Source organism: Gambusia affinis, linkage group LG08, assembly GCF_019740435.1.
Source record: "Gambusia affinis linkage group LG08, SWU_Gaff_1.0, whole genome shotgun sequence".
NCBI lineage: Eukaryota > Metazoa > Chordata > Actinopteri > Cyprinodontiformes > Poeciliidae > Gambusia > Gambusia affinis.
The window spans coordinates 1,084,069-1,105,396 of NC_057875.1; the positions used below are offsets into that span (position 1 = coordinate 1,084,069).

General features: G+C 40.2%; 1 protein-coding gene across 1 annotated transcript in view; it reads right to left on the minus strand.

Annotated features, from left to right (window-relative positions):
• LOC122835549 (cat eye syndrome critical region protein 2 homolog) overlaps nt 1–20,770 on the minus strand; it is a 41,689-nt gene extending 20,919 nt beyond the window's left edge. Inside the window, exon 1 of the mRNA XM_044124699.1 lies at nt 20,455–20,770. Within this exon, the coding sequence (XP_043980634.1) occupies nt 20,455–20,574 (120 nt within the window). The 5' untranslated portion in view covers nt 20,575–20,770. The remainder of the gene's footprint in view (nt 1–20,454) is intronic.
• Between the last annotated feature and the right edge of the window lie 558 nt (nt 20,771–21,328).

Below are 21,328 nucleotides of genomic sequence, written 5' to 3' on the forward strand. Positions count from 1 at the left end.
CATCTGGAAGAGAAAGGGAAGCTCAGGTAGGACTGTGCAGGTGGACGAGGCGTTGCAGTTGTGTGAGTCAACATTCAAACGGCCCTCTGCAACATGCAAACAGGAATATGAAAACTGGATCCGGTATGGAAATCACAAAAACACCACAGCAGAATAAGGGTTTTATTTAAAGTCTGGGCAGAGGGAGGCACAGCTGCAGTCTGTCAGCTGTTCAGTGAAACTTCCTGGTTTGCTGGCCGCCGTCGGGCTTCAGGAGCAGCGCGACCTTAGCCGTGACCCCTCTTCTGCTCAGCATTGTGTTTCAGCCTTTCAGGTTTTATGAGGCAGTAGTAACAAGCCAGGCAAACTATAAAAGACCTGAAAGCGCCAAGGAACGATGGCCGGCAGCAGCCATGTCCCCCTCTGCTGACCAACCCAGACACATGGCCTCCCAGAATCCACTGCTCTCCTCAACCAAACCCAACTGGACAAAGGGGGTTTCATCCGAGTCGCTGGTTAGATTCTTCAACTACAGAACTTCAGTCCAAGCAGCTGAAGTGCAGTAAAAATTATTCACCCCCCACAGACTGGATCTTCTTTTTCCGTTTAGCCGTTTTAGCATCAATGTGGAAGAACTTTGACTCTGTCTGGTTTGGAGAACAGACTGATATTGAAGATATTTCTAGCATATTTAAGTTCATGCAATATCTTAGCTGGATTTAACAACAGACTTTGAATAGGCCACTCCAAAACCTTCAGTTTGCTCTGGTAGCTTTAAACCAGATCTGGCTGGATTGAGCCTTTTCAAAACTTCCCATTTCCCCAAAAGCTTTGGGATTATGGAGTAGAAGGAAAGTTCTCAGCTGTTCCCTGTTTTCTCCATCGGTGGATAACGGTTAACGGATAACGGTTCTCACTTCTGGAGTCCAGAAGCTCTAGAAAAGACTAGATCTGAAGTTATAAAAACAATATTACCCGATAAACTCAAATATGTTCTTTTAAACTGTTGCTATTGATATGAAGGTGACTGCTTTATGGTTAAGTTTGGTGTGAGATGCTGGGAGGTTGGGAGGACCTCGAGATAAAGAACAGAAAAATGCTAATTTTCTATTATAATGTAGCCCTAAAACAACCAGTGTTTTAAATACATTGAAATGAAAGCTGTTCTATGACATGGAAACATGTTTAATTATTATGCCGTCACATGCGTCTTTGTCTGCCTCGAGCTTAACTCAGAGGTCACCAAAGGTCAGCATGCACACCTCCGGGCCACGGAGGCTGACGGAAGCCAGGAGCCAACAAGTCAGCACGATGAAAAACATGAGGAGGAGGAGGAGGAGGAGGAAGAGGGGTTGAAAAACAGGATAAATATTTCTGCTGGAGATTAAAACTGAAAAAAAGCACAAAAACTATAAACTGATCCTGAATCAAACTTCTGTCAAACACAGCAGGAGATTGAATGTGAAGAAAAGTTTTGCTTTTAGAAAATGTAACCAAATCAGCCACTTCTATCTGATCTGATGAAGATTTAACATCACAGAGAAAGTTACAGGTCTCTGGTGCCAAGTGCAAAACCTCCTCTGATGACAGGAAGTGAGGGAACTACTTCCTGTTTGATTCAAACTCACTTGTTAAAAACCTAATGATGGAGTAGATCTGTTACAAACAAAGATTAAAGATTAAATACAATCACTGATTTATCTGCTTCTGCAAAATCCTATTGGAAGTCAATCCAATCTTTATTTATAAAACATTTTCCAACAACACCTTGCATGGCAAGAGCTTTACAACAAATACTAAAACATGCAACAACATTGAAAGAAAGTACAGAAAATATAATGAAGAGAGAGAAGTCAGTCATCAGGTAAAGACCTGCTTCAGTGAAGCTCCAGGGCCGGCACATACGGAAGGCCAACCAGGTCAAAAACACAACTTTTACAAAAAAAAGTCTGGGTTCTGACAAATCATTACAATTAGTCATAATAACTAGTACAGGGTGATATGGATTAAAACATATCACAATACAAGCAGTCAATAAATAAATATTCATTAGTTTTTATTGATGAAATCCAAAATATTGCCAAACTGGTGATCTGGCCTTTAGGTTTGTTTTGAGGTGTTGTTCTCATTTTCTCCTTTCACTCTACCCTGACCCCACGATATGAACAAAATCTGGCTAATTCTAGTAGTTTCCTCCATTTCTGGAAAGTTGACCGATTTTCTCCACTATATCTAAACCGAGACTCTGAAACTACTTTCGTAATTCCTCATTTCCATCCTACCTAAACACCAAAGGTTCATTTAGTTTCAGAAAGAGTCAGTAAAGTTTCACACAACCAGAAATAAATCTGCTTTAAAGAGCATCTGAATCTGTTCGGCCAGAAATGGAAAACAAACCATAACAAAGAGACAGAACAGCTCCAACTGCTCACTCTGCATTCCCTCACGTGTTTCCCAGCTGCCAGTAAACTTTGATCTGAATATCTGCCATGTATATCTCTGCCAGCAGGCGCATGTGCAGAGGATGCAGAGATCCTGCACAGCGCTCTTTTCTTCCTGCAGGCCCCCAGCCGGCCAGCCTCTGGGTCACAGTGGACTCATCCATCAGGGGCTGGCTGCACTTTGAACACGCTCCGAAAACGCCGGGGCCACGGCCGAGTAAGGCGCTGTGCTAGCAGATCGAAGGCCCCTGGATTAACACCACCCTGCTCTAGCAGTCAGGTGGAAAGGTGGAGCAGAGTTCACCTGCTGGGTCTGCTCCATCCTCACGCTGGTGTTGCACCTTATTCTGTGACCACCGTATATTGTGACTGTAGGAGGCGCTGTTGCAGTTTTACGCCACACCTTGCCATATCTACAGTCACAGAATATGATAGCGCTTATCGTATCGTATACTCTGTAACTTATAGTAAAATACCAAATACTTCAAATAAATATGTGACCAATGATGTTAGGACTTTCCTTTTTATTAATTGGAGGAAGGAGAGAGTTTGCAAAAACAGTTTGGTTTAAATATTTAGTATTTTAAATTACAGTTTGGTCACATTTTATGATAAACACTATTATATTCTGTGACTGTATAATGTATAGTAATACGTCATACTGTATTATTAGTGGTTAGATATTTCACTTTTATTCTTTGTTTAGCTTCTTCTCTATTTTCCATTTGTGTTTGTTTCCCTCCTGCACAGCTTATGTTTTTGTGTTAGCATTATGTTAAAATGCAACAGCGCCTCCTACAGTGTGGTCACAGAACATTCTGTAACACCGACACTCGCTCTTCGACTGAGCTGATACTTTATCAAAAACATTATAAAACCAATAATCAATCATTTAACCCAAAAACTTCACACGATGCTGAAAAACACAAAGTGTTGTGATGATTATTCAAACTCAGAACAAAACAGAACTTTGGCTGTTTGGCATTAATGATCAATGGGGCTCTCAGATAAGGCGGCTGGAAAAGTGATAAGCTATTGATTATAAATCATAGCTGCAGCGTCATTTTCTGGTGGAGACAAAGCGGCTTCAGACCTGCTATCAGCTATTCACCCTGCAGGCGTTTCTCTACCCAGGATCCCTGCTGCTTCCCTCCCCCGGCTCTGCAGCCCAGAACCTGACTGGGCCCCCGACGACACCCTGAGCACCCCACCACCCGCCTCCTTCCCTCTCCCTGTCCTGATCTGCCCTCCATGCGTCGTCCCGGTCAGAGGCGGTTAGTAGCCGACTGCCGTGGCTCTTCTCACTTTAAAACTGACTTATTCTGCCTTTTAGTTCAGGTGTCCCTCAACAATTCACTTTCTTTTTCTACTACTCTCCTTTAACAGTGTTTGCTGTTATTTCAATAGCTAACTTTATATTTTCTTTCAGTTTTTTTCCTCTCTGTAGAGGCTACACCTGGACTAATGTTCTGTTTGGCTGTGATCAACGTCACAATAAGCAATAAATCAAAGAATCCAATGAAAAATTAAAATGAGCTCCATGATTTCCATTCAGACAAATATCCTTAAAGAGATGCTCCCACTACTTTATTTGTATCTTTTTACTTCTAAGGATTTTATTCCTCACCTGTTATTTATTTAACATCACGGTAATATACATGGTAATGGTACATTACATTCGTGAAAAGAAAAGAAAATAGAATTGAATATTGTTGCTCCCATTTTTAAAAAAAGAAAAATGATGCAAAGTGCAAAGCAGCTAGTTTGATTCTTTTTTTTTTACTGAAGTCCTGCCTGCCACTTTGCCTGTTCTTCCTATCTAAGCACAATGATTAATAATTAATAATAACACAACTTTGCCTACAGATGAGTTTTAATTATTGTTGTTTTCGGTTATGTTATTTATTTTGGATATTTAAATTTTTTTCCAGTTCCAGTGTTAAATTTCTTGTAGAAATTAAAGTTGTTTGTTTTTTTAGATGATGCACTTGCATTATTATTATTATTATTATTATTATTATTATTATTATTATTATTATTATATTGCTGGAAAATGGCCTCAAATTGTCTTTTATCACAATAATTTATCATCCAGTAAATCTTATCATGACAGGCCCTGGAGGAGGATATTGGATTAAATAATACAAAAACTAAAACTAACTCTCCTGCAAATAACTGTCTACAATTTGAACATAGAAAGTTCTCCTGGTTCAGTTGTAATGTTTCTGTGCTCTGTCTTCTCAAACCTCCAGTCGATCATGCCAGACAGCTGCTGGTACTGAACCAGGTTCTGGTTCTGGTTCTACTGGGCGTTTCTTCCTGTTAAGGGGAAGTTTTTTCTCTCCACTGTCGCTACATACATGCTCAACAGGAGGCATTTCTGGGAAGTCAACGAACAGAACGGATGTGTGATTGAGTTAAATTACTTCTTTTCCTCTGTTGTGAATATAGAAATAGACTGAACAGAATGAGTCGCTGATGCAGCAGGACACACTAACCCAGCATCTCCACAGAAGAAGCTGAACTGCCTCTTTTGTCCGTAAAACAGTGTGAAAAGTAGCAGGGCGATGACTCCACAGCCTGAACCGCTCCAATTCTCCTCCTCACAAAGCCCGTCACACCTAATGCTCCCCCACTAACGCCACCAGAACTTCTCACGGCCCAAAGTCCTGCAAATGGAAATCTGGACAGTCATGTGAATCCAACTCCCCCCTTTTTTTACTGTATTGTACTTTAATCACAGTTTTGATCCTAATGTATTAAGATCCAAACCAGAACAAGGCTGGATGTTTTCCAGATGCAGTTTGAAAAAACTCCATCCAACACTTTAATATATCTGAACTATTAAATGTTTGCTTTCAATATAATTCTATGGTTTATGTTTGGCTGAAGGAAAATTAACCTACAGAGACCCTGAAATGAACCTTTAAAAAAAGGATAAGTGAAAATAGAGACAAATATTAGCTTCAATGTAAAGTTTGAATGTTGTTCTACTGGTCTGTCAGATGAAATCCCAGTTAGTGCAGTTAGTGCATCGTCTCTGTTCTTTATCAGACTGAATCAACAAGCATCAAACCTCAACCACATCTCTGCTGCAGGTTAAAGCCAGGCATTATGGGAAATCAGCTGCTCTAGTCACATTAACCACTGAGCACTTCACACTACAGCCACACTCAAACACGAACATATTCATGCAGGCACTAACGTACTCAGACACCAATAAGCCAACCAATGGCCGACGTGCCGTTAATATATCAATATGTGGTGAAAGGAAGCTGAGATCAAACTCACAACCTTCAAATTTAGCTAAAGATTAAATGTAATTTTAATGAAATTTTATAATTTCAAGACCAGACAGATCCACATGGATCTAAATGAGTCACTTGTTTGTGTTTTCCAATTCAATGGAAGGCGGAGAACTGGAACCAGAACTGGAACCAGAACTGGAACCAGAACTGGAACCGGTTGGGTTTGGTACAGAACAAACACTGCAGCTCTCATTTTCCTTCATGATAAATCCATCTTGTTAGTTTGCAAATGATGACAAACATGATTATATTTAACTGGGGAACATTTTGCACACATTGCATCTGAAACATCATCAGCTGACAAAAACGTACATTAAAGCTCGCTTTATTTGAATAAATATAAATATGATCTATGGTACATGTCAACAGTCTGTTGCTAGCCATTTATTTACTCTACGAACAATGCTTGGTGGTGGCAAACCTCCCAAATAAAGGAAATTATTTGAGTATTTCCAGACAAAAAAAATGTCCAGAAAACACAGGATGAGGGATCACCATGAAAACATGACAAAACCATTTATCTTACATGAACATGGTGTCAGGACTTTTCATTTCGATGACAGATACTTTCATTGACATGAATATTTGCTTTTGACAAATGAACGATCCGTTTGGAGCAGGAAACGCACTTCCCTGGGTTAGCTAGGTTTTGCAGTTTGTACTGTTTTAAAAATGCAATAGCTGTTTTGCAGATGTTATTGATGTGAGGAATGCACCAAAGCGACTGAGAAAAACTGTGAAACCACAAATACTGAAAGTCTACAGAATGTCTGCACTTTACGTTACATATTATTGTAGATAAACGAACCAGAGTTTGATTAAAGTGGACTAAACAGGGCTGGTGTGAAGGCGGCCAAACTTGGTGCAGCGCCCCCACCAGGCCTGGAGGGGAACAGGTTGCTCAAAGGGTTTGGCTGGTTTGACTCAGAGCAGAGAGAAAGAAAACCGCAGCAGCTGGAGATTTAACAGATGGTGAAGTTCTGGTTCCAACAGAACCGAGTCTACCGGACTGCCAAGTGATAAAACAACCAGAGTTTCTTCAGTCTACATTCCTAAAGTGAGACTTTTTTAGGTCCAGATTTACTATATTTCCTCTTTTAGAAGCTAAAGGTTGTTCATCCCTCAGTGTCTCTGTTCTGTAAAACATGATAAATATTACATTTTGGCTCATATAATAACAGAACCTGCATGTTTATGCAAACAGCCTCTGATCTTCAAAGCAGGCTGATAAACAAAAACCAAATATACGGCACAGTAAACATGACTTCTGTAATCTTGTGCAGTGCAACACAATTTTGTAGCATTATGGACCAATTATACTCCTACAAAGCTTTAATTCCTCTGCTGCAGTGGGATTGTGGTGAATAATAGGCTCACTTCCCATGTTTGATACACGAGGACCACGCTCTCCAACCGCCAGGAGACGATCTGCTTTAACGAATCAAGTTTAAACTGATTTGATGCCTTAAATTTTCTTGGATTTCTTTTCCTCAAAACTCTTAAAGAAAAAAAGAAGAGGCTAATGGAAATGATCATGAAAATATGATGAGAAACAGACACGTCCAAAAGAAATTTCAAAGGTGTTACGCAGCAGACTATGTTGTATTCTGGACTTAAAACTTGCTGTTGACTAAATATTTTATTGGCGTAAATTAATTAGACCCTCATGGAAGTAAAAATACCATTTTTGTTCTGCTCACCTGGTTGTTAATGATACAAGGCTTTGGACGGTGAGTTGGGCATTATTTTGCATTCCAGTCTGTTCTGCTTTGACAAATCGTTTAGTGTGTCTAGTTATCATTTGTAAAGAAACACTTTTTATTTCCATTTTTAGGCAGTAAAATAAAGGGAAACACAAACATTTGTACAAAGAGCATGGCCGCATCTGGATGCAAAATTCTGTTTAAAAAAAGGGAAGCACATATTTTCCAGTAAAAAAGTCTAAACAAATATATCTGGTACTTTTTTGTTTTGTTGTGGGAATTTAATGCAAATTATCCCATTAAAAAAAAAGTTAATTTGTTATTATACATTTATTTACAATCAGCTGATTTTTGTCAAAGTTATCAAAAGATCCATTGAACCGGTAGTGAGTCCGGAGCCTCAGGGTGCAAATCCCTGATTTAGATAATATACGAGTTTCACTTTCTGAGATAAAAGACAACAAATATTGCACTTTTACACAAAATTTAGTTTTAAAATTAGATAAAACTAATCTAATTTTATGAGACGTACTCATAAAATTAGATTAGTGACATAAATAAAAAGACTCATTACAGAACGGCATGAGACCTGAACATGTCTTCCTTCATCTCCTCTTCATCAGAGATGAAGGAACCAGGAGGATGTTGCATGTCTACCAGGGAGTCGCTGCTCCTCCACCAGTTGGAGGGCGTGATGGAGGCCGGCGGGGGATGGAGGGGCTGTTTGTTGTGTAAAGGCTCCAGTCTTCCTCCATCAGCCCCCCCCCCACTGCCTCACACATGGTTCCTCCAGGAGCCATCATCTGACAACACCCCCCAACCCCCACCAGCAGACGCCTCCTGCCACATGACAAAGCCAGCCGTGAAACCACAGGAAAACGCCCTCACATCCTCAGGATGTGCAGATCATCTGATCAGATGCTAACGCTGACATCTCAGACTATTGCCTCAATCATCTGACTAACAGCTCCAAACTACGAGGTTTTCACTTTTCAACACCAAACGTCTGATATTATTTATTTTATATAGTTTTTTCCTTCAGGCTGTTTCCCCGAGCAGCAATCAGATTGATTTGAAGAGCTGCAATCATTTATTTACAAAGATTAAACAGAGAGATCTGGAAGCATGATCACACTAAATACAACACACACTCTGCACTCATTCCACCATCCAGCAGTTTCTTATTAAGTCAGGATCAGGTGGGACAGGTGGGGGGGCGTCAGGACGCTGGACACATCCAAACAGTCCTCAGGCTACGGCCGGATCAACCACGATGAATCGATTCTTCAAATAGTCATCAACTAATTTAGTAATTGAGTAATCATTAACCAGAGGATTCAGACTCTTAAAAACTACTGAACACCACTGAAAGAAAAACCTCAGAGCAGTAATTGATGTTTTAGTTTCACTTCATTCAGATTCTGTAAAGAAAATCTCCTGTTAAATGCTGTTTAATGTCAAATTATGAATCAGTTGATCCAAAACATAATATGTTTCCAACATTTTTATTTTATTCAACAATAAGCTGAAAAAAGGTAATTATATTCAAATTAACAAATTTGTCAGATTTGTAAATAATTGTAGATACAAAACATAAAAAATGTCTTGGACTGCATTTTTCAGAGGGTTTCTATATTTTTGGGGTTGATTGTTTCCTTATTTGAAAATAAAATTTGCTATCGAGGAAAAGGAGGTCGATGTCTGTGGTTCTAGTTACTCCAAAATGCAAAAACTTTGTTACCCTGGAAGACGAAAAATGTCAATTTGCATCCACTATGGCTGCAGGGCAGATTTGCTCCATTTTAAAATTTAGCTCATAAGGCCACCAAAAATTCTTCAGAGGGCTGTAAATGGCCCCCGGGCCGCACTTTGGACATCCCTGCTACACCGTGTTGATGTTCAGTTCAGTTCCACTTCGAGGAAACCGCATCATCAGCTTCCTGCTTCAGCTCACATCCCATTGGATATATTTAATTTAAAAGAAAACGCTCAGCTAACTTCGGGAAGACATTCTAAACAGGATGTTGCTGTTATTTCAAAGTAAAAGGGTTTTTTAAAAACTTTATTTAAGTTGTAATGTGAATATTTCTGTTGGCCCTTTGAAGTCCGGCTGGTGTGACGAGGTCCCGACTTTCCCAAACAGCACAGCAGCTCCCCAGACGTTAGCCCACATGAAACCCCCCGGACCCCAAGTTCAATTCATCCCAATGGGGCCACATTGTTGGTGCCAACACAGAGATCTCAAACACAAAATCCACTTTATTCTGATCCTTCTCATTCTACCGTAGATGCAGGATTTTCCAGCCAAATGGATTCTGATTAGTATTGGGGGGGGGGGTAATATTCCCACACAATATATTTCTTTAAATACGGCAGTTACAATATCACAAATGATATTAGACATTTTCTGTTTCTTCTTTTTTGAATTGGATTTTGCCAAACAAATATGTAACTTCAAAAGTGTATTTTTTCTTTTCTTTCCTTTATAAACTGTCACCAAATAAAAAAGATATTCATCTATAAATTTACACAAAAATCACACAATATGTTTAGTGCGTCAAAAAATGAAATAGATAAATCAATATAAATGTAAACTAAATCCGGCCAACAAAAACAATCTGCAATCAGCAACTAAATGTAAATAAATACTTAAATACACAAATGAGGCAAACTGCTGTGTTTCAACAGAACATTAGTTTTACTAGATGTTAAAAAGTGTTTTCCCCTCATTGGGTCCAAAACTAAGAATATTGATTCGATATAAAAGGAAATCTTCCTTTCATAAATGCTCAACACCAAAACATGTGTCATAAAAACCTGCATGAGGTAAAATCTTGCGTACGTTCCTCATGCTCAGGAGCTTCGTTCATTTTCATTTCTTCCATCTGTCACAGAAACCTCCGTTGAAGTAACGACTGTCAGTGTTTTTATTTTTAGCTTTCTTATTCTCGTTCTCCATAAGTCCAGCATAATATGAAAAATTTATGTTATGGAAAGTCGATTGACCCTATTCATCCAAGAGAAAACATTTTTTTAAAATGGCAGCTTATCAATTAATCATTAGTCGATCAATCCGCTTTAGATTAACTCATGAAATCGATAACTTGCATACCTATAAATCACTCAGTGATAAGAGTTTCTAAAAATAAATTAGCTTTTCAATAACACTCTAATTTATTGTATAGGAACAAACAGCAGCACGTCCGCTAAGCTAACTGAGCGGGAAGCTAGCCGTTAGCGGCCGGCTCCTCCCAGATGTGACCTGGTGAGCATTTCATCACTTCTGGTCTTTGCTTCACATCCAGCTGCAAAGGGCCTCCCTCCTCCCAAACCCCCCACCCCCTCAGACTGGAGACAGTGAGTGGGAACCATGGGGAGTCACCACAATGGGTCTGGCAGAAAAATAAGTGCATCCACCATTCTGACCCCCCCACACACACACTGGCTACGTGGAACCATCTGATGCATGTACTGCTGTCAATCAGATCAGGGGGAGGGGCGGCATGATCCTCCATCGCCCCTTAACTTAGCATACAAGTGACAACGTATTACAATAGACTTGCAAAAAACTGTTTGATCTTTAAGGGTCCTCGTGGCTCCGGGGTCATTTAAAGCCTCCATGTTTGAACTTCCTCCCTTCCTGCTGCCAGTTCAGACCCATAAACCATTTCATGCTCCTGAGGAAAAGTCTGTAGTTCAGTTGGACTGTCTAATGTTTGCTGGATTAAACTATATTTCAGTTTTCTGTAGGTGTGATCGCATTTGGGCCACTGGTAAAATAACAGACTAAGAATCTCCATTTTTCTTCTCCCAACCAGAGTGAAATGTTTCATAAATAAACTGCATTCATCAAATCTGTAATAATACTCTATTTGCAGGTTCAGGATTGACGTGTAAAATTTTTTCTGAATTATATTGGTCTGGGAATCTGAAAATGCTGTTTCTGTACGGAGACCAGGTCAAAACCTTAACTTTTATGCATCTGTGTAGTGCTGAGTAATTGATATAAAGGTGTTAAACGGTCGGTTGGCGCCCATCTTCAGAGGTCACTGGGTAACACGCAGGGTCCGCCTTCAGCTGGTCTCCAGTCCATCGCAGGACATTGGGATCCATCACTGAACCCAAAAGTCGTGTATCTGGACTGTGTTGGGGAGAAAACCCAGGCAGGCTAACTCCATCCTGAAAGATCCCAGGTCAGGATTCGGGTTCGCCACATTTCCACCAACATGAACTGCATCTACAGACCCGGCAGAGAGAAGGAGGCGCCGGGCCGTCAGGGAGAAAACTTCAGGCTGCATCTCTTTTTCTCTGGTGATCCACTTGCTGTTTAGACAACAGAAACAAAGATGTGCTCACAGGCAGACTGTTCTTCCTTTTCTGCTACATCTAATAGGACTAAATCTTCTTTCACAATCATCCTAGTTAAAATGCACACACACACCAGGAGCCCCCCGCCCACAGCAGCAGCAGCTTTACCCAGTCAGAGTGAGGAGCCTCCACCCTCCAGGGGGAAGCCAAAGAAAGAGCCACCATCTGGGGTTTAGTCATGGTGATGCCAGGGGTTGGGGCACCAAGCGGGGAGCGGCAGCCATCGCAGACGTAAACAGACACCCCCATCCAGGTTCTACTTCCATCTTCTGTTTTAAAATTCAGGTCGGAACTTATATTCACTTTGTTATAGTTACTATAAAAAATTCTCTTTCTAAACAATCCAAATTACTCTAAAGTATGGAAGATACTTTAGAGTAAAGTTTTCTGGCCGCCATCGCAGAGGAAGAGGTCATCATTTTTGAAGGTCCCTGATAGAAAACAACTCCAGTTTGTGGGTCTGCTGCTGATAACGGCCTGGGTGGTCTGTCACGTCTCCATGCCCACTTCACCCACTCAACATCCTGAACACTGAAAACATTAAAAGGTTGAACTGAGCCCAAAGGGTCACAAATGCCAGTTTCTAAAACATTGTAATATTTTTTTAAATCTCCAACTCGCATATCCAACTTATTCACTGCAGTCTGAACAGCTCGCTTCTGATCCTTTCATCCAAAATAAATCAGCTCTGTTCCACTTCCATATGTGGAACTAAATCACCAAGTGTCTGTAGTCTGAACGCTCATGTCGCATTTTATCCAACATGCGTCAAAATTCAGCATCGGAAGAATCCAGACAATAAATCTAGACTATGGCTGAACATTATAATAATGAAGTGATGAAAGCAGTCTGAGTCAGTGAAGGCATCACATCCCAACCGACCACTTCTGGTCCGACTCCACGTCCAAAAAGAACCGGGTCAGAGGCTGTAGCTCCACTAAAGGCTGCTGCTGTTAGCTTTTTGTTTATCAGGCTCTTTCGTTTTCTGACCGTCTCGTGACTGTGCTGTCGCTCTCAGCAACTTCACAATCCATCCAGAGACCACGGCGGCCATCTTTACCTCTGTAAACAGAGCGCCGCGGCGGCCATCTTTACCTCCGTACCCAGAGCGCCGCGGCGGCCATCTTTACCGCTGTACACAGAGCGCTGCGGCGGCCATCTTTACCGCTGTACACAGAGCGCTGCAGATCAAACTATATGCATTTACACTGCGTTTAGTGAAGTTGACAGTTTAAATTAATTCATGATGTGGTTCTGCAAAATACTAATTATTTTACTTAAAATAATTTATTAAATTATTACAAAATTATATATTAAATTATAGTTTAAAAAATAATAAAGACATTTAATTGAGGCAAATATTTAATTCTATATTTAATCAATTAATGGCACATTTAGTACCTCATGAACTGTTGATTGTAGTTTTAACATTCTTCATTCTTCATAGTAGCTGATTCTTTAAAAACCAAAAACTGTTCCTCAAATCCAGTGATCTTTGTTTTGTTTAAAGATTTTTTTTCTCTTTTATGAAAGAATTTAAACATTTGAATTTTCATCTTTGGAAAAGAATTAAAAACATAAACAATTACAGTCATAACTTTTTAATGATTGCAGCAAAATGCAAGAACCTTAAAACTAGAATCAAACCCAAGACCCAGACCCAATCACAGCGCCGCCTGATCTCAGAGCAACGATGACAAGCAGCTAATTAAGATGCGTAGTAAACAGATGACCATGTGCCAAGCAAGCTGTCAGCAGGGCCGTACTGACAAGCCCAGGACGGAGGCCCCTGGCACCAGGGCCCATGTCTGGCAGAGAGCGGCGCCCCACAGAGGACGGCGGGACCTCCGGCATCATCTCACTGATCCACAGCCAAAAGAAACACCAACATGAGACAGAAAGTAAGGCGCAGCGGCGCGCCGAGTCGACCCTCTGCTCTTCCTTTGCATCACTCACCAACACTAATGTGCTTCAGCTTCCTCCCTCTCCTAAACGCCGTCTCAAGGACACTTCCATCCCCTTCCTCCTCTGGCCTTCCCCTCCCACTCACTCGTTTTCCTCTGCTCTAATCCTCCGGCTCGCTGTCTGGAGTGGGAGGAAAGTGGAAACCAGCGACGGTGAAGTGTGTCACAAACAGAACAATATGTGACGGGCTCCTTTGTTGGGAAGCCTGGGCAGAAACTGCCACTGCAGCGCTGCTGGACTGGATCGCTGAATTTGTCAAAAATCCACTTTGGCTTCAGTTTCAAAGGTCAATAAACAACACAGAGGTCCCAGATGACGGATTTGTTCATGCATGAGGGGAAAACAAGGGCCTTCACTGGGCAGAATGCTCAGTGCTCAGGTTCACTTTCACTTCCTCACAGATTTATACAATAAAGGCTCCAAAACAGCAGGCTAACGTCATTTAGCTTTAGGTGACATTTCTAAACTATTTTTATTACTTCATATCGACAGTGTGAAAGCTGTAGCCAAATCCAAAGAGTGGCAGAGAGAGCGCAACAGAAACCTCACATTATTCGCTCCAACTCGCCGACCCGGTTTAGAGTCAGTGGGATTAAAATAATTAAATACAACGTCAAGAATAATCAGCATCAAATATACTTATCAATGTTCTAGTGGTTATTAATCAAAGGCAGCTCTAACCAGCTGGGTTTTTAGATTTAAATGAACTCAGTGTTTTGACTGTTTTGCAGTTTTCTGGAAGTTTGTTCCAGATTTGAGGTGCATAGAAGCTGAATGCTGCTTCCCTATGTGTGGTTCTGCTCTGCATCCAGAACCAGAACCAGAAGACCTGAGAGTTCTGGAATGTTGACATCTTTAATATATTTTGGTGCTAAGCCATTCAGTGAATTATGATGTAGATATTAAATAGGAGAGGTCCAGGCCTGAGCCTTGGGGTTCCCCACGTGACGGATGTCTGCTCCAACGAGAGGTCACCTATTGATGCAGAGAAGTCTGTCCTTTTGGTCAGACTGGAACCAGTCAAATACACTTTGTGATTATGACATCAAAAGTTTCTGTGAAATCTCACCCTGGTCTCATGAACCAAATATTGTACTTTTTTTTGCTGAATGTATGGCTCTGGCAAATTTACAAACTGCAAGATAATCAGAACTTTATGACAAACCGACCAGGGATGAAACTAAAAGCACAAAAACATAATCTGTTTAATTAGTAATTAGGGTTGTGAGCATGATTAAAACAGGCCATCTCTAGTTTATAACCTGTGGAGGCATGAATGTCCACACCCACTGACTCACTGGACACCAGAGGGAAAACCAGGAAGCTGCTCAATAAAGCAACACCGACAGGAATAAAGCTCTTTTGGTTTACAGTGATTCCCATCAGATTCCAAGTTGCACAAGTTCCAAAGACCAACAAGGTAAAAGTTGATTTTTCCAGCTGCGACGTTCCCTATCAGAACCAGAACTTTCCCTCACTTATCTTTTCTCTCTAGCTAACATATGTGGGAAACATGATGTGAATATTTCTGCGTTTATATGATTTATATGAAAGATGAGACTGACCAGAGTAAGACAAACAGCAGAATAAAGTGAAGAATAAACGCTTGCTGCCCACTTCCTGCCTACTAACCTGAACACTTAAAGCTCTAAAGCTGACTGGCTTTACCCAACCGATCCTTCCAGAAACGAGCTGAAAATATGTGCAATGGGAATACGGAGGAGCAGAAACTGAAATCAAGTTCATACTTCCTAATAAACTTTCATAACTGCTATCTTATTCTCCAAAACGCTTGCAGTAGCCGTGACGAAAGCAGAAGTAGATGAGAGTGGCCAGGCCGGCTCGTCTGGTTGCTGCTATGTGGCATTAAGCAAAACAAACATGTCCGCATGCAGTTTCCTCTCATTTCTGTGACACAACGTCCTCAAAAAGTAAACATGCTGGATCCAAATGTTCAGAATCCCAAAGCTGCTGTGAAACTGTTTGTTTGGAAAAGAACAGCAGGATAAATAAACAAGTCAGTTTTTAATCATTAGTTCAGCAGATCATGAGTCGTTTCTATCAGTCCTTACTAAGATCATCCTGTTACCATGTTCTTACAGCATCTAAAACATGATATCTGTCCAAACGGTGGCTTTCCAGACCAACATATAATAATACATATGGGGTAAAAGCAGAACTGTAATCATTACTAAGAAAATGCATTTCATATTTACCCAAATGTTGAACTTTTAAAAAGCATTGTGAAGCATTTAGAGCACCTGCAGCTCAACATCAAGCAGGACTATAGTGGATGAGATTTAATCAATGTTCAACATTTGTTACGTTTCTAACAGAAATCCCTCATGTTGCACGAGAAACCACCAGCATTCTTTCCCAGTTCCCCATTTAAGTTTCTGCAGGGGGGCACAAACTATTCTCCAAAGCATTAATCCGTCGAAATGTTTCCATTTGGATCAACAAAATGTCTCCAAGCTTCACCTTCTTCACATCACAGCTCAGCTTTAAGTCAGACGTCCAAACCAGGATAAAGAACGAAGCATGACAGGATTTTACGGATTCAAAAACTACCGGAACATTAATCCACAGCCGAAACATTTCATCAAATGATTCCAAGAAAAGTGAAATGTTTTATTTCTCATCTTTTTTGCACTTGTAAAAAAAAGGTTTTTTTCATTCTTCAAACTTGAGACAAAAAGTGATGTTTGAATTATTTTTGCATTTAATCAATAACATTTTTTCTTATTAAAAAAAGGAACTGAAATATTTTTACCAGTATTTATTCAATAACAAAACTAAGTTTAAAATAGCCCTAATTAATTAAACTGAAACCACTGAAAAATTATACATGCTGGACTTTAAGATTATTAGTAACACAAAGAATTAGCTGTTCAGAAATCATGTGGATTTTTCTGACTTGGAATTCAGAAAGTCTAATAACCGAGTCCTTAATTAGCTTAGCATTTAACTCAGACGCAGAGATACTATTAGAGCGCCATCAAACTGACGCAGTTTGAAAGCCATGGATTCAGATAATCAGCTGAAAGAAACTGAGTTCTAAACTGAAGTTTTCCAGAAGTTTAGAGCTTCTGGGAAAGTACTAAACATTTCCAGAAGTTCCAGAAGGTTTTGAGACATTTTGGTCAAATCTCCAGAATGATTTGAGCACAGCTGACCCGTTAGGGCGTCATTATATCTGCAACTCTTAAAGCAACACAACATTGTAGTTCACCAATGAGCTAAAGGACTAATTCACTGCCTTTAATGGGGATGACTGGATCAACTGTTCTTAAAAATATGTAACACCTTCATGGATTGGTTTATTTCTGTATAACGTCGATCTAGGTTATTGAAAAGTCACAGAACAGAGGTTATGATCTGTTTTAATGAACTTTTCCAATGGAAGTGTCTTAATGGAAGTGTAAATGTTTTTAGCGTGTGAATCAGTCCAGATTTAAAGGTTCTAGCAGCTGACAGTAATCCACACATTCTGAATTTTGAATTAGAGTGCATTCATTTCTGAGCAGTGAGTTGGACAAAATCTTGAGTTTTTACCAAAGATAAAGGAAGTAATCTCAACATTGATCCATGTAAGGTAAAGAAATGAGGAATCTGGTTTTCCAGCCCTGGAGAAACACATTTTTTATACGTCTTAGGAGCTCAGTTTTATACAAACCTCTCAGGTTGGGTAACACACTGCTTCACTTCCTTAATAAGTAAAGTAAAGGAACAGAAAAACTCTGACTCACTTTTTGCTGATTTTTCCAGAGACAAATGATAGAGAGGCAGCCACCATTTTCCCACCCAAAACTGTTTTAATGCAGAGCAGAAACATCCAAACTGCAGGCAGAAAAACTGCAGGACCTTCTTCTTTCTTTCTGGTCTCACCTACCAGTTCCAACTATTTCCATTATTCCCAAAGAACTACACCAAATAAAGCAGAAAATGTTGAAAACAGTTAGGAATCCAACTGGACATTAAACAATTACACATTTATTCCCATTCAGTTTCTCTAGACTCTCCATTTTAAAAACTGTTGTAAGTTGATGTGTTTATAGACTAGAGGTTGTGGGACTTGAAGGGAAAACATTGGCATCAGACAGCTGTTTATTGTACAGTTAGTAATATAAATGCAACTGCAGGTAATTAAGCGAAGTACCAAAGAGTTATAACCTTGAACACCCCTGCATCTAATTAAGACGTCAAAGTGTGAGACTTCTGCATCAATCTCAATGTGTCCTTGCATCCAGCTGAGGGTGTAGCCACACGTGTGATTTGCTTAGTGATGCGGTTCCAGATGAATGGATTATTCATACTGGGCTGCAGCAGCAGAGCAGCACTGGCAAAATGAATGACTCAAATCATGCCTGACCTGCAAAACGAATCATAAAACTACAAATCAAGGCGCTCAGGTGAATAAGAGATGCAGCCCTTATGGACTAGTGCAGCTAATTATCTTCATCCCTCTTTCATTCTGAATACAGTCAAATACGTATGAATACCACAAATGTTAGATGCTCCCTGTCCCCATCATACTAAATATATGCACTTTTACTGATAAACTTAGGAAATAATCTTAACTCCTGAGCTTGGTTTGCAATAAAAAATACATTTAGGCTAATTTATGTATTCTACTCGTGATATGTTAATATAAACATGTTTAATTCTGAAAACTATTTCTAATTTTGAGTCTGAAGCTTTTCAGCAACGCTGGGCAGCTAAGCAATGGAAATGAGTCATACCAGTATTGATAAGGAGGGCTGGGACTTTAATGCATTCATTTTGATTAATTGACTACATAGATTTAAAAATCTTAACAATTCAATTTTTTCCACAAATCCTGAGCCAGATCCTTTGTGTTGTGTTTCTGGTACGCCTGTTAAACTGACGCACTGCAACATTCACAAAAAACAGCAATGAATGACAAGTAAGTTCATTTTAGAAGTAGTATATACTGTGCATATATTTTGACTATACAACTATGAATCAAATAATTACTTGAAACTACAATATAATGTATACATAATTATGAATAAGTACTTGTTCACATAAGTACATACCCTAATACAACATTTTTATTGTGATTCATGAGATAAAAGATTCTAGGAGAGTACAATAAAAGGATCTTAATTGATTGAAAATGTGTGTTGAAATTCAATTAGTAAAACTGATTTCACATTGTGAAAAAAGGAACTAGCAGCTCATGGGATACAGTGCAGAGTTGTACTTATAGCACTGTGATGGTTGTTGTAAATCATTTCAACTAAATTTCAAAGTCTTTTTTTGAGTAATAAACAGTGCCACTACAATAATCAACATACCTAGACTGAAAAGCCTGGTGGATCTAATTAGCATCATACCTAAAATGACACTAATGGTAGATGTAATGTCTACATTTATAATGTCTAATTAATTTAATTTCCGGTAAAAGTACAAAGAAACTGAGCAATTAGATATAAATCCAGGCTTTAAGTGGATTTACATTGAGATTTACATTGACCTAAAACAAAGCCCCATGTGAAGGAGCAAAAGCTACAATATGGACCCTCAACTTTCGTGTAAACTGGGCGCAACGCGATCCCCCATCTGGCTCACACTTCGTTTAACAACAAAGCCACTGCCTACGTGTTTTCCTGCTGAAGGGGGTGGGGACGGCTGAGTGATGGAGGCTGCTGATGGCTGATGTTGACCCCACCAATTTCTTTAAAAAGCAATCCATCCCTGCTGGACAGAGCAAACCATGTCCATTAACCAGAGCTTCCCTGTTCATACTGTACTGTTGGGGCGGAGGGTGGAGAGTGGAGGGGGGCATTACAGTGAGCAGGAGTGGGAGGGAGGAAGAGGAGAAGGAAGAGGGGGGTGGACACCGATGAAGTTGTATTATGAGATAATAACGTGGTAAATCAACTTTTTTTTTCCTCGACAAAGAAGCGGGAGCACGTGCAGGACGTTGCCTTGGCAACTGGAAGTGATCGACCTGCGGCGTTTTTTAACGTTAAAAGCCGCCGTTTCTGGCAACAACACGGGGCTGGAGGGAGCAAACAATGCCTGAAAACAGCATCTGCGTCCCTATGGCTACCCGAGCCAGATGGCTGGAAGACAATAAACTCTGAACCTCACACCGTGAACTTAACTTTAGCTCCGGATACGGTGGATAAACGTGGAGCAACTCAACGATTAATGCGAATATTAATACAATATTTCCACATAATGGCGGTTTTAGTTAATAACGTTTTAGAAAACGAGGGATTAGAGTAAATGTTCATGTTCTGGATAGTTTCTCCTCACTTCTCCGTGCAGATTTTAACCAAAACGTTGCTCTTTAACGTAACCTGGAGCAAAAAACAACAAACATGACCTGTAGTAGTAACTTCTTTTGGTAGGTGACTGTAAATATGTTACAACAGACATGTAAACAATAATATGAATAAATGAGGTAAACTTCTTTAAAACATTTTCCTACTTTAAGGAGCTGGGAGCAGCACCTGAAGCTGTCTCCTGTTAGCTAACAGGATTGCCGTTAACGGCTGAGAAGTTCAGAGAAGCCTCCATAAGCTGGTTAACCGAACCCGGCCGGGCTCAAATGCGACCGACCGATCACGTAAGCAGAAAGTGCTGACACAAACAGCTCTTCATTTCCGGATTAAAGGACATCCGTGTGGCCGCAAGCCGTCGCGAACGAACCCTTACCTCTATTTCAAAGTCTGGAAGCCGGAACGCCGTCCTGAACAGCGAGCAGAAGTGGGCTATGGCGGGGACTTCCCACCAGGACTGGACCTCTTCCACAGAAACGGGACATCCCTGGGACATTTTGGGATTACTCAAAGTGTGTAACGATCCTTCCTCACATAGGAAAGTAGCTTCTTCAGTGACTTGGAACTCCTCCGGAACATTACAAACAAGAAGAAAGTTGTCGCTCCCTTCCTGTTGGAGCGGTTGCCATTGCGACCAGCGGAGCGCTATGATCTGCTTCAATCAGTGTCTCAACGGAGCCGAACAGATGGAATGGACCGTACCATTCCGGCCACAACAGGGGGGGATCAACGAGTCAATACCAGTTAATAAACTACTTCTAAAAATATGAAGATCCCAATCTGGCGGAAGTGTTTTTACTTAACCACTAACAAACAGAAAAAACATATTTGCAGTTAGATTTGCTTTTTAAAATAACATTAACCGCGAAAATATGACCGGACCCCACCAATTAGATGGTGTGCTCCTCGTTTAAAGGGAACGATAGTAAAACACAGAATGACGAAGAAACTGAAAAAGTTACGCAATGCCTGACTGGTGATTCATTTTAGGGTTTTTTTTCTTCGAATTGGTTTCGTCTAAACTGTTATTTAACTTGTTACCGAACAATTCAACAAACGTTACTCTTTTATGGTCTAACTCTGATTTTTATGTTAATTGTTGTTTACAAATGTTTAGGGAATTTCATTCTGTACAGAATAAGATTAAATAACTTCGGGTACAGAGATATTTGTGAAAAACAGCAGTGTTGAGTGAAAGTTAAGCTACACAGGGGCTCCCCCTACTGTTGTTATTAAGTATTGCACGACAG